General features: G+C 37.1%; 1 protein-coding gene across 1 annotated transcript; it reads left to right on the top strand.

The window, feature by feature from the left end:
• The first annotated feature begins 15,090 nt into the window (after positions 1–15,090).
• Positions 15,091–16,082, top strand: LOC110878564. Its single transcript, XM_022126901.2, has one exon. It carries the CDS (start codon positions 15,113–15,115, stop codon positions 16,004–16,006), a length of 894 nt encoding a protein of 297 aa, XP_021982593.1. The 5' UTR covers positions 15,091–15,112; the 3' UTR covers positions 16,007–16,082.
• The last annotated feature ends 983 nt before the right edge of the window (positions 16,083–17,065 follow it).

Below are 17,065 nucleotides of genomic sequence, written 5' to 3'. Positions count from 1 at the left end.
GTGGAAATGATATTATTCATATGGTCCTGTTGTGCTTTTGTTTGTCCTCTAATATGAGTTCATGAACTAATCCGGTGATTTGAAGACATTGATGTTGAATCGAATAAGATGGTTGATCTAATGTGGTCGTATTACAAACAAATAGTAATTAATTAATCTAAATAAGTTTCCCAAGCCCGAGAAGCAATCCCGGATAAAAACCTAGTATACATATATATTAAGCCTTTTTAAGTAGCATTAATAAACATTACATATTTTTTTACACTATTACTACATTTATAATGAAAAATAATTATGGTGTACAAGTCACCTCATCATTTTTCGATGTAAACAACTCCTTTGAATTAAATGATAAAATTATCGTTGGAATTTTAGATCGCCAAATTCAATTCAATATAAGATCATTCATAGGTTTTTTTTTTTTTTTTTTTTTGGCGTTTTTTCCTAAAAAAAACATCCCACACCTGCCTCTTGGGCGTTTTTTTTCAAAAAAAAATTCCCTTAGGCGTGCTTTAAAAAACGCTCCAATCTTGCCCTTTTCAAATTTATGACCAATGACATTTTTTTGATGGTTTTTTTTTCATTTAATTCTATCACATAATGTTCCACATCTCCACTACACCCATTTTAGAAAAAAACGCCACATAATGCCCCATTGCTGACTGGACTGCCACATGACGCAAAACGCCCAAGAGTTGAGCATTATTGGTGTCTTCCACTACACATGGTCTAAGATAATTATTTCTTTAATTGTCCAAAATGGCTTATACAACTTCTCGGTCTCTCTTTCAAACCTCACATCACAACCTCTGGATCTCTCTCTTGTGATACACCAATGGCTGAGGAACCAATCCATAAGTTTTGGTTCTACGACGGGGTCATAATTTTTATTTTTGTTTTGGGTATGTTAGATCTAAGAAAAAAGGTCGTATAGTTCAGTGAAAAAGGTTTTGAGATTATTTGATCTCGTGCTTAAGAAAATGTAAGATCTCTGAGTTCTACCAAGCAGCAAAACCGATGCTTCTGATAAGTTAATGAAGATTCTTTGAGAAAAGTTTGAGAGTGTAGGGGAGGAGGAAGAAGAAGAAGAAGCGCGAAGAGTTGTCTCATGAGAATTTTATCGAGTGCATAGAAAGTTGTGTAATTTTTGCATGTGACCAAAATTCAACAAGAGTGGTTTTGTAAATAGGAGGATTTATGGTGAGTACACGATGGAATGGAGATTTTTCAATGAGATCAATGTATTTATGATATTGAGGATAGTCTTTCTCTTTGATTAAGAAAGAAGATTATCATGTAAAGCTTCCTTCAACTAATTAGACATCTTTTTTCTCTCTGTCAAAAGCAGTCTTTTGTTCAACATTCATCAAAGAAATTGGTTGTGGTTCTATAGAATTCTTTGCTCTCGGCCTTATGTAGTCCTCTTCAATTACAATCCAAAGACTCGTGTCTAAACCACAGGTGTAACCCTTAATCTATCCTTCAAACTCAGATAATCTTCCATTCTAAGCAGTTTAGGAACCTTGTTATTAGTTCCCATTGAATTATCTAGATTAATTGTTTGTGACAATCCCGTTTGTTGTGCAACATAAGCTCAGAAATCCCACATCTTGAAAAATTTATCAACACTTATACAAATTTTAAAAAAATTGTTACACATATGTCCTGGTCAAACGAATGTCTCTTTCTGGTCAAATACGAGTTTCTTGTTGTTGACTTTCAGAACAAAATACCCAACGTAAATCTTTGGTCAAACAAAAGACTCAACACAATTTGACTATAAGCGAAGTCTCAAATCTGTGCACTTTTTTTCTTAGACGTATGTCTTTTATGTACGTATGACTCTTGAGTTGAAAAGTTTAAATGTATGTCTCTTTTAGTTAATCTTTTAAATGTATCTCTTACACTTGAAATAGACATGCCATTGAAAAGACATGTCGTTGATCTGATAAACATGACATGCGTTTCAACATTCTGATTGTAAACAGAGATTATGATTATCATAATGTAGTTGGTTTTAGGAAAATTGATGAATATGTTTTGTGCATGATCTATTTTAGAGCAGTTTTATATTTTCAATTTCTGAATTCCAAAACAATCCATAAACGTCCAATTCTTGTCTAATAACACTCAAAACTCATCAAGAAACTTGTACAATCTCCGTAGAATGAGCCTAATGCTCTGATACCACGTGAAATTCCATTTGATCTTGTTAAACGCGGTTAAATGTGTCAAAACAAACAATATTCTATGTTTAAGCAAATTAGATGTGCGGAATCCAGCTAATATGTGTGATTGTATGAACAAGAAAGCTAAATAAGCGTTCTTGTATTCCTAGAGAAATTTTGACAGAGTTTCCCTGTAATTAGAGAAAAATCAGTAACATGCGTCTAAAACTATCTAACCTAAACCTCATGAGTCATATTTATAAACGTAGGACTCATGTGTTTAAATCACTAATGGACGACTCATGCTGTTAAACAAGCCAACGTATAACTCATCCGTTAACAAAGCTCATACATTGACAATGTCACACAAAAGACTCTTGTGTTTGACTTACAAGACTTATCAAAGCCTCAAACAAAAACTCTGTCTAACTTAATACCTAGACACTATTAAAATACATGACTCAACTATAGACATTATGCACTAACACTCGCAATAACCCAATTACATATGCAAGTAGTATATTTACTTGTAAGATGAAATTCTTGTGCATACCTGGATACAAGAGTATGTCGTGTGCGTGGGAACCACTAGTTAGTCAGTTATAAATTTTACCTAATTTATATCACATAAGAAAGGATGATATACATGCTTATTCTAATGCTGATTGAACCGTTGCCCTGATGATCGACGATTTACTACCGGTTATTGTGTTTTTTGCCCAACCTTATCGGTTGGAGCTCCAAGAAACTGTACATTATTGCTCGATCTAGTACTAAGGACGAGTATCGCGCCTTAGCTCATACTGCTGCAGAGATACGTTGGATTTTATTCATTTTACATGAGCTTCATATTGTTTTGTCATTTCCACCTACTATTTGTTGCGATGATGGTGGTGGTCATGTCACAGGCAGTGGCGATGGTGGACCTAGGACGGGTTGTTTTATTTAAGAGAGAGATAGAGTGCTTAAAGAGAATCAAAATAAGTTACACTATGTTTTTTAGTTTTATTTATTAAAAATCATTTAAATAAAAGCATGAAATGACGATAATACCCTGCTGTTACTAGATTTAACTTAAAGTTTTAACGTGGTTAGTGCTAAAGGACCTGGGGCGTAACGAGTTTTTCAAATAAATGACTGTGACTGTAATTATTGAAGTTAAAGGGTATCCGTTGCAATTCGATACAAACATAAAAGACGAAAAGTGTAATCTACCCAAAAATTAATAGAAAAACCAACATTTGTTTTTGTGCGAGATTTCATTTGATAGAGGCTCTTGCCTCAGGTCTCAAATTTAATACATGGGCTTGGAATAATTTTCAAGATATTTGAAGTGCAGCATAAGTATTGTAGATATATTCATCGATCCAAAAAAGAAAAAGAAAATAAACCCTGTGCAATTTAGTCCAATTCAAAGTAGCATGTATATTGTTACTAGGTTAGAACCCCGTGTATTACACGGGTTGAATAAATGTAATTTTATATATTAAATAATAAAAACTTATATCTTTATGAACCTTATATATTGTACGGGTTAAATAAATGTAATTTTATATATCAAATAATAAAAAAAGTTATATCTTTAAAAACCATGTGTATTACACAGATTAAATAAATGTAATTTTGTATACTAAATACTAAAAACGTCGTATCTTTAAAAAAACCCGTGAATAATAGGGTTGAATAAATCTACCAAATAATAAAAAATTACACCCTTAAAAACCCCGTATATTACATGTGTTGAATAGATATAAAAAAGAGTTATATCTTTAAAATCATGTGTATTACATAGATTAAATAAATGTATTTTTGTATATTAAATACTAAAAACGCCGTATCTTTAAAAAACCCGTGTATAGTCAGGTTTAAAAATCTACCAAATAGTAAAAAATGATATCCTAAATAAATGTAATTTTGTATATTAAATACTAAAAACGTCGTATCTTTAAAAAACCCGTGTATAGTTGGGTTGAAAAATCTCCCAAATAATAAAAAAAAATTATATCCTTAAAAACCTCGTGTTTTACTCAAGTTGAATAAACATAATTTTGTATACCAAATAATAAAAAAAGTTATGTTTTTAATAAATTAGGATAACATTTAATATTAATTTATTATTTATATATTTAATATAAGATAAGTAGATAAGAGAGGTATTTGTTTTAAAAATATATTAAATTAACAATTTAGATTTGAGGATAATATTTTATTAAAGTATGATAAGATTTAATATAATTTATTATTATTTATTTAGATAAATATAAATTTGAGGAGACCTTCAATGAATGACACGTGTTCAAAAGTTTGTTTCGTTTATTATAGTAGTTAGATTAATAATATAATATTATAATTAATTAGAAAAGATTAAATTAAAATTATAATTATCCATAACACATGGCATAATATGATGACAAGTGTCCTTAAAGTGGTTTCTTTTATTATATAGTATAGATTCGAGTATATAGAATTATTTTTTACCCGCATACTAGATGATAAATTCCTATTTGTAATGAAGTCAAATTTGAAGTTACACTAAGGTAGTGTTTGGTATGAAGGAATAGAAGGTGGAATGGAATGGATCATTCTGATGAAATGAAAAGAAACATGTTTGGTTATCATGTAGTAATGGAATTGTGCATTCCAAAGGAATGTAACTCCTTCCAAATATAACAATTTCCATTCCTTGGTATGAGGGTGTTTTTTTTCCATTCCTTAAAGGAATGAAAAGAAATATATTATTACTATTATTATTATTATTATTATTACTATTATTATTATTATTATTATTATTATTATTATTATTCATACTAATATTAATATACAATAAAAAATTATTATTAATTTTTTTACCATTAATAGATTATTATTATTATTATTATTATTATTATTATTATTATTATTATTATTATTATTATTATTATTGAGGCAATTATATTTTTACTGTTAAAAAAATTATATTTTTGTCTTTTTTAATACAATTGCTTTTTGTTACTTCGTCTTTTTTGTTTATTAAATTGTACAAACTAATAATTCATTTTATTCACATATGAGTAACCAAACATCACAATGGAATGGAATGATCTATTTCATTTCGTTGTCCATTCCATTATCTGGTCCATTCCATTCTCTCCTACATTCCATTACCCCATACCAAAAGATATCATATACTTGAATACCCAATGCTACAGATCTTTGCAACAGTTGAACTCAAATCTTTATTTTATTATTATTTTTATATACTCATGATCTCTTTTGGGTTTTGAAACGATAAGAACAAGGTGGCAGTGTATTATTAGGTACATGAACTGCAATTATGTACCTTAAAGTACGAATCTTTTAATCTAATTCGATTTCAAGTATATCTTTGTTTAAAAAAATATTAAATAGGATTCGTATCCAAAATAAACTGGTCTCCCACTTATTCATTGAGCACCCATTACAAGCAACTCATCACTAAATATTTTTTTAACAGGAAATGTTACATAACACTACTCGTAAATTACACCAAATTTTACTCTATGTGAGAAATTAAACCCTGATTTTTCTCCAAGAGGCACAGGGGTGGATGTACTATATATTAAGGGGTGGCATTCGCTACGGCTTGGTGTTCCGACGGTAGTGTAAATTTTGAAAAAATTTTACTTTTTTCGATTTCGTTACCGCTTATTTATAAAACGCTACCGCTTGGCTTGAATCCTAGATCTGTCACTGAAGAGACACAAAACCTCTACAACCCACCAAATGGTGATGGCATCACTTAACAATCTTCAATGTTTAATTTATAGCCATATTTTAACTTTTTCTAGAAAAAAATCATCGCTAAATCTTAAAAGATAAAGATAGTTGAATTCAAATAATGTAAATTATAACTCAATGGCTGATATTAATCCATACTTGCATCCAACAAGTTTGGGCCTTATGCACACGTGGCGAAAACACCATTGCTTCATCTCATATTATGTACAGCATACATTGATAATTGCATTTTCCAAATTCATCAATTTGAAAGGTATACTTGTGTCCATAATTGAGCTCATGAGAAAAGCCAGCTAATACCTTTTTCTTATTAATTTACATTATTGGTCCATGTTTCTTCATCAGTGTCTAATAATTCCCTTAACTTCTAGCTTCTGCTTTCTAAACCATCAACTAGCTTGTTGAAATTAAACCAAAGCAAATTGTTTCTCCTATGTTATCAACAAATTTCAGGACTCCAGAAGACTAACCCAGAAGAGTCAAAGGGCGATTTAGCGTGAGGGGTCGCCGGAGTTTCCTGGCTTGACCGTTCTCTCTAAGTTTCCTGCTGCTCCATTCATCGTTTCTGCCTTTATTCTTCTTCGGTTCCTCAGCCGTTTCTTCACCGGTTGGCTTAGTGGGTCTGATATTGGTCGCGACTATCTTGTATAGGTTCAGCTAGACTGATTCGAATCCCATTAACACTTCTTCGTTGTGGAGTAATTGGTTGAGGTGCCTGTCTCTGTGTGCGACTGTGGTTGGTATTATGGCTGATAGGAGGAATCTGTTTGGTAGTAAGGTCAAGTTTTTTGTCTCCAACCTCCCTGAGGGTTGCACTCCTTGGGAGCTCAGGAAGTGTATGGAGTCGTATGGGGAGGTAGCGGGCTCGTATGTGGCCAGGAAAAGGGACAAACAGGGAAGCAGATTTGGTTTTGTATCCTTTGCGGGAGTGAGGGACAAACAGGAGTTACTGGGTATGCTTGGAAGGGTTAAGATGGGAGATTTCAAGCTCAGGATTAACGTGGCTAGATTTGCTTTGGAAAATTCGGAGATAGAGGCTGAGAAGGAAGGTCCGGTGAAGACGACTAGACCCCCTGGTCAGAATTTTAGAGGAGGTAATCCCTCTGTCAGGGACGTTAGGAGTTATAAGGAGGTGGTGGGAGGTTCAAACTCCGGGAGTGGTTCTGCCGTTAATTCCGTGGGTAATCCGGTGGCAGGTCCGAGTTTTGCCGAGAAGTTCATCATAGTTCCTGATAGGGTGGAGGCTTTCAAAGAATGTCAAGGGTTGGCGGTAATGGGAAGAGCGGTGGATTTGGAAACCCTAGCGGACATTGACAGACTTCTTTCTATTGCAAAAATTGTTGTAGCTAACGTACAATACCTCGGAGGCCTTTCGGTTTTAATTACCTTTCATGAAGAGGAGTCGGCTAAACAGTTTTTGAGTGGTAAGAATATTTGGGAACCTTGGTTTTCTAAGTTGGATCCGTGGAAAGGTCAGACTCTCCCCTTTGAAAGGGTTGCTTGGTTGAAGTTAACTGACATTCCTTTACACCTGTTTGAAGCTGATGTCCTTAGTCAGGTGGGTGAGGCGTTTGGTAAGGTGCTCCATGTTCCGAAAGGGTTTGAGGAAGATCAAGGGGATAGTTAGAGTTGGGGTTCTGGTTGGTCATCACAAAAGGATCATAGATGAAGCTGTTCTGAGTTGGAAATGTAGATCGTTCAGAGTTGGTATTGAGGAAGATTATGAGGTGTGGGTGCCGGATTGCCTGAGGAGGCTCTCCGAGTCGGAACCTGATAGGAATCCATCGTCAGATTTTTCTCCGGTGAATGATGATCAGCCTTCCGGTGTCGGGGTGTCTCAAGCGTCGGGAGGGACAGGGGGAGCTGAGGAGTCTCCGGTGGGAAACGGTTTGAATTCTCAGGGTTTTGGTTCCAAGTTGCATGGGGAAGATGATTTCATTATGGGGGGTGGGAGTTCCCAGGGTAACGTTGAGTCCATGCAAGAAGAGAGAGAAGGTGTGGGTCCCGAGGAGAATAATGGGGTAGGGGGCCACTCGTTCCAACCGGCGGAAAGGCATGGCATTAATTTTTTAGTGGGGTCAGGAAATGTGGGCTGTAGTAAAAGGCATAGAAGGTCCAGGTTGGGCCCAAGGAGTAAGCTGGGCCAGTCAAGTTCCACTAATGTTCTTGAAGTCTCTCCTGGCTCTCTAAGGCCCAACAAGAGAGTTAGATCTGAGCCTGATGACTTTCCTCCTGGGTTTGGCTATATTGGTTTTACCTCGAGGGTTGGAGAAGGAGCGGCGTTTAGTCAGACTGAGAAAGACGTTAGTGATGGTAATCTGGATCTCAATGTTAGTGCGTTGGCGGAGGATCCTCCAGCGGAGGAACAGGTTGGAGACTCGGTCACAGAAGGGGGAGACGCGGAGCAGGGGGGTGTCGATCCGGTGGTTAGGTCGAGCTTTGAAAAGGAAGTGGAGAAGACGGTCCGAATTGGGGCTCAGATTGGTATCGATTTGACGGACCACACGGATTTGCTCAGAAAGGTCATTTTTTCTCCAGGTATTAATGGGGTGTCATCATGAATATCCTATCGGTTAATATGAGAGGTCTGGGGGGTGGTAACAAGGAAGGGTGGATAAAGTCTATCAGGAAGGAGTTCAGCATCAGTTTCGTGGCGATTCAGGAATCGAAACAAGGTAATATTTCTCACTCTGCTTTGTCGAGGTACTGGGGTAGGGGGGATTTCGGTTTTGAAACAGTTGATTCTTCGGGTCTGTCGGGTGGTTTAATCTGGATGTGGGACGAGTCTGTTTTTGCCGTTGAAGGATTTAACAAGCATAGGAATTTCTTGCATGTTCGTGGGAAGTTGAAAGGGTCAAATAGGGTGGTGAATTTGTTGAATGTATACGCCCCACAGGGGATTCAGGCTAAGAAGGAAATTTGGGATCTGGTAGGTGAGTTGATCCTGTCCCATGATGGTTTGTGGGCTGTGTGTGGGGATTTCAACGCAGTGCGCTTTCGGGAAGAGAAAAGAAATTGTTCTTATAAGCCCAGATGTGCGAGTAACTTTAATTCTTTTATTTATGATTCCGGGTTGATGGAGTACGAGATGAAGGGTAGGAAATTCACTTGGCAATCAGAGAATAACCAGAAATTGAGCAAGTTGGACAGATTTTTGGTGAACTCCGATTTTTTCAATGAATGGCCCGAGGCATGCGTTCAGGCCCTCCCTAATTTATGGTCTGATCACTGTCCCATCGTATTGTCTTCTAAATCAGTAAACTATGGTGCTCGGCCATTCCGGTTTTTCAATTCATGGCTGGGGAAAGAAGGTTTCAAAGAAGTGGTTGAGGAAGCGTGTCTCAGCTTCTCGGTGCCGGAGTGCAATCCAGATATGAAGTTAATTAAGAAATTGGGGTATGTTCGGTCTAAAATTAAACAGTGGAGAGATGTGATGAGGTCCAAGGAAGGGGAAAGTCTTAACATGGCAAAGCAGGAATTGGAGGAACTGGAATCTATCCTTCAAATTAGGGAACTTGAGGAGGATGAAAGTTGGGCATTAGCGGAAAACAAAAGGATTATAGAGGAGATTGATCTGGCCAAGGTTAAAGATCTTAAGCAAAGGTCCCGTGTTCGTTGGGCTAAAGAGGGAGATGAAAACTCCAAGTTCTTTCACTCGATGATAAATTGCAGGAAGGCCAGTAATGTGATTCATGGGTTGTCGATTGGAAATGAGTGGGTCTCCAAACCGTCTTTAGTGAAAAAGGAGGTGTTTAATTTTTTCAGGTTAAAATATATGGAGGATAGCAATTCTCGGCCCCGTCTTCAGTGTCCTAACTTGAAGAAGATTTCGGAGGATGAAGCTCGGGGAATCGAATCTAGTTTCTCTACTGAAGAGATTAAAGCAGCGGTTTTTGAGTGTGGGGATGATAGGGCCCCTGGGCCGGATGGGTTCAACTTTCGGTTTTTCAAAACTTTTTGGAGGTTGTTTGAAGAGGATTTTGCTAGTATCTTGTCGGATTTCTTTGACTCGGGTAGGATTAGTGAAGGTTGTGGTTCTTCCTTCATCACCCTTGTTCCGAAAGTGAGAGACCCGTTGGGGCTTGGTGATTATCGCCCAATTAGTTTAGTTGGGGTTATTAACAAGGTGGTGTCTAAAATTCTCGCGAATAGGCTTAAGAAGGTGCTTGGATCAGTGATTTCGGATTCTCAGTCGGCCTTTTTGGGGGGTAGACTCATCCTTGATGGTCCTCTTGTCATTAATGAAGTTCATGCGTGGCTTAAAAGAAGTGGAAAAAAGGCGTTTTTGTTTAAAATTGATTTTGAAAAGGCCTACGATAACATCAGTTGGAAATTCGTGGTGGATATGTTTAGTAATATGGGGTTTGGAGAAAGGTGGTGCAAATGGATTTGGGGTGTCCTATCTTCGGCTCGAGCATCAGTGTTAGTTAATGGTGCCCCGACTTTTGAGTTTAAGTGGGAGAAAGGGATGCGACAAGGGGACCCGCTATCCCCATTTTTGTTTGTTGCGGTTATGGAAGGATTATCGAATATTTTGGATAGAGCTAAGGAGGTTGGGGTGTTTTCGGGGGTTGCTCTTCCGGAGGATGGGCCGTCGATTTCTCATTTGTTTTTTGCGGATGACGCGTTGATAGTAGGGGAGTGGGACTCCGAGGGAGCTTTGAACGTCGTTAGGCTTCTTAGGAGCTTCCATGCTTGCTCGGGTTTAAAAATCAACCTGGGTAAGTCCAATCTTTATGGTATTGGGGTCGACAATGGGGAGGTAGGGGTGGTGGCCGATGCGGTAGGGTGTAAACAGGATTCTCTCCCGTTTAAGTACTTAGGATTAAAGGTGGGGGCGAACATGAACCGTGTTAATAATTGGAAGACGGTGTACGATATTTTTGAATCGAGACTAGCTCTTTGGAAATCGGCTCTTTTATCGATGGGAGGTAGAACTACGTTGATCCGCTCTGTCCTTCAAAGTCTCCCATGCTATTACTTTTCATTATATAGAGCGCCGGTTAAAGTAATAAAAGATTTAGAAGGGATGATAAGAAAGTTCCTTTGGGGAGGGTCAAGTGCGGGTAATAAAACCCACTGGGTCTCTTGGGATTTAGTGGCGAGTCCTAAAGATAAAGGGGGTCTAGGACTGAATAAGTTGAGTAATATCAATAAGGCGATGCTTTTCAAATGGGCGTGGAGATATAAAACAGAAAAGGGTAGGTTATGGGTTAAGGTCGTTGATTCTTTCCATTCCAAAGGCTCGGGTTGGTCGTTTTTGCCGGTTAAAAAATCTGCAGGAGGGGTATGGTCAAATATAGTTGCTGTAGTTAATAAACCTCTACAAGATGGCTCGACGGTCCGCAATTTTTTTAAAAGCAATATCGGCAGAGGGGATAATACGCTCTTTTGGTTGGACCCGTGGCTCCGGAACATCCCACTTAAAGACTGTTTCCCTCATTTGTTCGCTTTGGAGGTCGTTAAAACATGTTCAGTAAATGAGAGGCTTTCGGGTAACTGGCTGTGGAGACACGATCCAGATCAGGAAGAAGAAGCTGCTGAATTTGCGGAGTTATGTGCTGCGGTTACTGATGTTGTTTTATCGGAGAGAGAGGACGGTTGGGGGTGGAAGGGGGATCAATCGGGTGTGTTTTCGGTTATCTCGGCTAAGAAATTATTGGAGAAATTGGAAGGTTCGGTTGGTGACTTCAAGCTCGAATGGTGTAAGTGGGTCCCAATCAAATGCAATCTGTTCGTATGGCGAGCGGGACTGGGTCGGATCCCTACGGGAGATGAGCTGCAGAAAAGAGGTATAGACGTCGGGGAAGGTATTTGCCCGCTGTGTAAGTCAGAGGTTGAGACGGCTGCTCATTTATTCACTTCGTGCTATATAGCGGCGGTTCTGTGGCAGAAAATTAGCAGCTGGTGTCGAATCCCGCCTATCTATGCATTCTCCGTTAAAGACCTGCTGGAATTCCACAAGTATTGCTCGCTCGGATCTGAAGCTAAAGTCGCCCTGCACGGTATTATATTCTCTGCGTGTTGGTGCCTCTGGTTAATGCGTAATAAGGCGATCTTCTCGGCCGCCGTCGTTAAGGTTGAATGTATTTTTAGTGAGGTTAAGTCGTTGGGGTTTTTGTGGTATAATAATAGGTCTAAAGGTAGGTCGATCTCATGGGTTGATTGGTGTAGATTTGTATTTATGTAATTTGTAGTTTGGTGTTGTTTTCCCAGTCCGGTTTTCGGGCTTGGGTTTGTTTCTAATGAAGTTAACCTTTCAAAAAAAAAAAAAACAAATTTCAGACTACAAGAAATTGGGGTGTTACCCACATATAATAATTTACCTACACATGTAAATGTGTGGGTATTTACCTACACATGTTTATTTATGTGTGTGTAACAGTTGATATATTTTCATAATGATTAACACTTAATATGTGTTGGTAATACATTTTAGCCACACTTGGTGTTGGTGAGAAAATTTCCCCCCAAAAATTGCTTACACGTGTAGCAAATTTTCGTCATGTGTAGCTAAATTATCTACATGTAAAAAACCTAATATATATGTAGGTAAATGATTATGTTTACCAACACATAAGAATTTAAAAAAAAGTACGTAGATAAATTAAGTTAATATGAAATTGCGCATGTTTTAAAACTCAAAACCTTAATAACGCATGAATAAAAACATAATAACGCATGAACAAAACCATAAATCAAGCATGCACAAAAATCATAACATGCATGATTATGGTTTTTTGTTCATGCGTAATTAGGTTTTTGAGTTTTATAACATGCGTAATGTCATATCATACAATTGCACGTTAAAAAACATTATATTTTACACTTTCACGTATAATAATTGCTTTTAAACATATTTCCTTTTTTTTTTTTCCTCTTATAACGTTAAGATGTAATGTTTCACGTTTATTAACATTGAAAATAACATACTATTTATTTCTTCCAGCTAAGGCTATATATGTACAATAGTTTTTTTTTCAAGATAACTAATATTTTTGCGTTTATAGTTATTTTACTCTAATAAAATAGAGTCTATTTTCTAAAATAGAAGAATATGTTAACAAGGACATACCCATAAACAATTGTACCAGTGTCACAATATTAGGATGTACGAGATGATACTTTTTTTGCTGGCTCATGTTACTAAAATTTCAATGGGTTAATGGATTTAAACACCCTCAACTTTGGCCATTTGGCCGATGGCACTCTCAACTTTGACTTTGGCTCACACCACTCCCAACTTAACACATCGATTGTCATGGCACACCCTCGTTAAATATTCTCTAACCAGGTTAGTAAAATGAGCATATGTGGCAATTTAAGCTGATGTGGCATGTATGACGTGTCATACATGATCTGATGTGGAACATTACCCATGATCATCATTAAAATTAAAAAAATAAAACAAAAGAAAATTAAAAAAACATTACCCATGTCGCCGGTGCTTCGCCGGTGCTTCTGGCCGGAAACTTGAATAACAAAATTCAACAATTGACCGAGAGATGAAACTTGAATCACAACGTGAATAACAATTGACCGAGAGATGAAACTGGAATCACAAAATTCAACAACTTGAACAACAAATTCAAAGAGTAGTTAAACAACAAATTCACTCAAAAGTAATAACCAAATATCAACTAAAGAAAGCTTGTCGGAAACCATGAACACCACCATCGCCGTGCTTCTGGCCGTCGCGGGACTCCACAGCCATCGCGGGCTGCTATCAACCACCCTCACCGTCATCTACAATCTATGCCATCGTCTTCATCTTAATTACCGCCGCCGCAGCGGCGACGCTGCTGCGCAAAAACTTCGCCGGTGTGCCGCCGGTTCTTCAGGGGAGGGAGATCGAGAGGGGTGGAGGTATTTGGGGGTGTTTGTGCGTTCGCCGGAGTGGGAGGGGCGCCGGAGTCACTCCGGTCGCCGGTCATAATCGAGAGAGCAGAGGGGTTTGGGGTTGTTGGAATCGGGATACTGAATCTGTGTTGGGGATGATGATGATAAATGGGGATGATGATGATAAATGGGTTGCTGAATCTGTGTGTGGGTATTTATAAGAAATTTTATAACGTTTCAGGATATATGTATATCACATAATACAATACATCATCAAATCGTAGTTAGCTCAATCGGCCAGTGCCCATTTAATGGGTTGTTGTTTATACAGACTCGGGTTCGAGTCTTGTTACTCCCATTTTATAGATTTTTGGATCCATCATCATGCCATATCAGCAAATATTGGCCATGTCAGCAAAAAGAACTAACTTAATTAGTGTTTATTTAACGACAGGGTGACACAGCAACCCAAGTGTTAAGTTGGGAGTGGTGTGAGCCAAAGTCAAAGTTGAGAGTGCCAGCGGCCAAATGGCAATAGTTGGGGGTGTTTAAATCCATTAACCCAATTTCAATAATGTACATTTTATGAACAAGAAATACATTGTGTATGCTAAAAGCATATAATAACTTTAAAATTCTAAAAGTCATGTTATTGTTTTTACTATAATTACAATAGTCACGCAACGTATTTGTTTTTATGGTTAATTGATTTTTGAGTTTTAATATATATAATCACAATTAGTATAAGAATACATAAAACTAATTAGATTACATTCTAGAAATAGCAAAACATCTATATAAAATTATAAAGTTTTTATTCATCAAAAATAGACTTATAAAAAGTATATATATCATGGTTTAAGAGGATTAGACCTTGTAAAAAAATTATATGAAAAAAATACAGTGGTGTTAATTTGGACACATAATCTGGTAAAAATATAAATGACTAACTAGTATACTGTGCTTTGAGTTAAACTGTGTTATTCGGCTTTTTTTATGTAACTCAATTTTGGGTTGTTATGATTGAGAGTTAAACAATTGTTATGCTACTTTGAGCAACAATAATGCTGCCCAGTTATGCTTAAATCTAAAGATGGGGGATGATATTGAAATAGTTCACAAATATCAGGACCAATAGTGTAAATGCATGCTTTAATGATGCTTTCTACCATAACCATTCATGCCAATAATATGAGCATTAATGGCTTAAAAAAATTAAAGGCCACAATCTTAGAAGGCAATAATGACACACTAAATACAAGCTCCCATAAATAGGGAACATTAGAGCTACCTCCTACCATATCATCAACAATATCCAGCTCACAATTTCATAGTTGATCATCTTGGCTATGGCCTGTTCTTACACATCAAATAATACTACCTATGGAGTTCGATCCATTAGTCTCCCTACCACATCACATTCATCCACTTATAATATCAAGAAAGAGCTTAACGACATCAAAACATGTGCAATGTATTCATCATCGTGTAAGCCGTCTATAGAAACCCTTTATGATGGTTTATTGAAATTGTCTAGATTGTATGAATGCTTGCATGAGTTTATAAACGTGGTATGTTCGACCCATGACGACGAGAAATGGGTTGAAGAGCTAAGGGACGGATTGGTTGGGTTCTTGGATGTTTGCGACATCATGAGAGATATCATGTCGCGTTACAAAGAGCATGCAAGAGACCTTCAATGTGCTTTAAGAAGGAGAAAGGGAGATTCAAGCATCGAAATCAGCATTGCACGATACAAATGTTTTAGAAAAATGATTAAGAAAGATGTGAAGAGATTGATAGCAAGTTTAAAGCGATCCACGGTAGCAAAGTCACAAGATCGTCGCCACCACCACCACCACCCGCACCATGAGGTTGTGATCAAAATGGTAATGGAGGTGACTGTTTCCGTCTTTGAGTCTCTATTGATGCATTTTGTCATGCCGAATTCAGAAACACCTAAGGCAAGTAGGTGGTCTTTGGTGGTATCAAAGTTGATTCAAAGGACAAGAGTGGCATGTGAAGAACATCATGATCAACATACAAAAGATATCGAAAGTTTGGATGTTGTGTTACACGGTCAATGCATCAAAGATGATCGATTTTCGTCTTGGCAGAATGATGCATATTTATGGGATGTAATGGAAGCTCAAATAGATAGAATCGATGGTGGTTTAGAGTATATGTTTAGGAGTATGATTAAAACAAGGTCATATCTTCTTAACATAATTTCCAACTATTGAATGTGCATGATACGAACATTTGAAGTAAATATATAAAAGTATATAAATATCAGTAATACTAATTTGTCCAGTTAAATTTAAATTGCAATTAGAAACATGAATTATTGATGCCTGATTATAATGTGTTTTGTTTATTGCAATCAACAAAAAGTTATGAATAGTGATAGTGCTTTCTGCACACCAGATTTCTATCTTATATGCAGTGGCGGACCCAGGAATTATTTGCTGGGGGTGCGGATGAGTAGTTCAAGCATATTTTCAGGTGGTGCAGTCGGGTTTTTTGCCTAAAAAATATACTAAATTTTTTTCTTTCAAGGGGTGCGCCCGCCCACCCTGAGCTTCACTTAGGTCCGCCCCTGCTTATATTTTTTTATTGGAGGATATCGCAACTTTCTTTAAAAGAAAAAGCTAATTGTAACAAGAATCAAATCCAACTTTACCATTTCTATCCATTATTAGTTGTCTAATACAATTTATCATAGATGGGTTAGAAAGGTGAAATTTAAATACAACTAGGGTTCCGCGTCGAACCTTAGAAAACTATTATGGTTCAAATCTTTTAAACATCTAGGATTTAATTAATTTGATGACCCATTTTATTCATGTGAACATATTGACCTTCTCTTGCTTTAAATCTCCTGTCAATTTCCAAGTCTCGCCCCAAATGAATTGACATATCCAAAACACCGAAATAACCTAAAGTTCCACTGCCAAATTATGAAATTAGAGATGTCGGCAAATACGGAGATGTTTCTCTCTCTAAAAACCATGTTCTCTATGTACAAAACCAGACTTTAATAGGTCCCGCAAATGGCTGTCGGCTAAAAAGAGATATAGAGAAGATCGCACAGGTCCACCACCGCTATGGGTGACCGGAAAGCCGATCACAACATCAAGACGACACCCTTTTGCTTTGTTTCTCTCTAGAAACCCCACCGTCGTTTCTCAAAACATTTAATATTGAAACCACCTAAGAGGATATGAATCCTAAAATAAAGGACAACTGTAGAAGAGAGAGACCGCTCAGAAGCCACGTGTACCCAACACAAAACTTTACAA

This window comes from Helianthus annuus, chromosome 9, assembly GCF_002127325.2.
Source record: "Helianthus annuus cultivar XRQ/B chromosome 9, HanXRQr2.0-SUNRISE, whole genome shotgun sequence".
NCBI lineage: Eukaryota > Viridiplantae > Streptophyta > Magnoliopsida > Asterales > Asteraceae > Helianthus > Helianthus annuus.
The sequence above is the reverse complement of the archived record's forward strand: the minus strand, read 5'-3'. Positions and strand labels throughout refer to the sequence as shown.

Excerpts from the sequence above, each read along its gene's own strand:
- LOC110878564 (XM_022126901.2), top strand. The coding sequence starts at position 15,113 with ATGGCCTGTTCTTACACATCAAATAATACTACCTATGGAGTTCGATCC.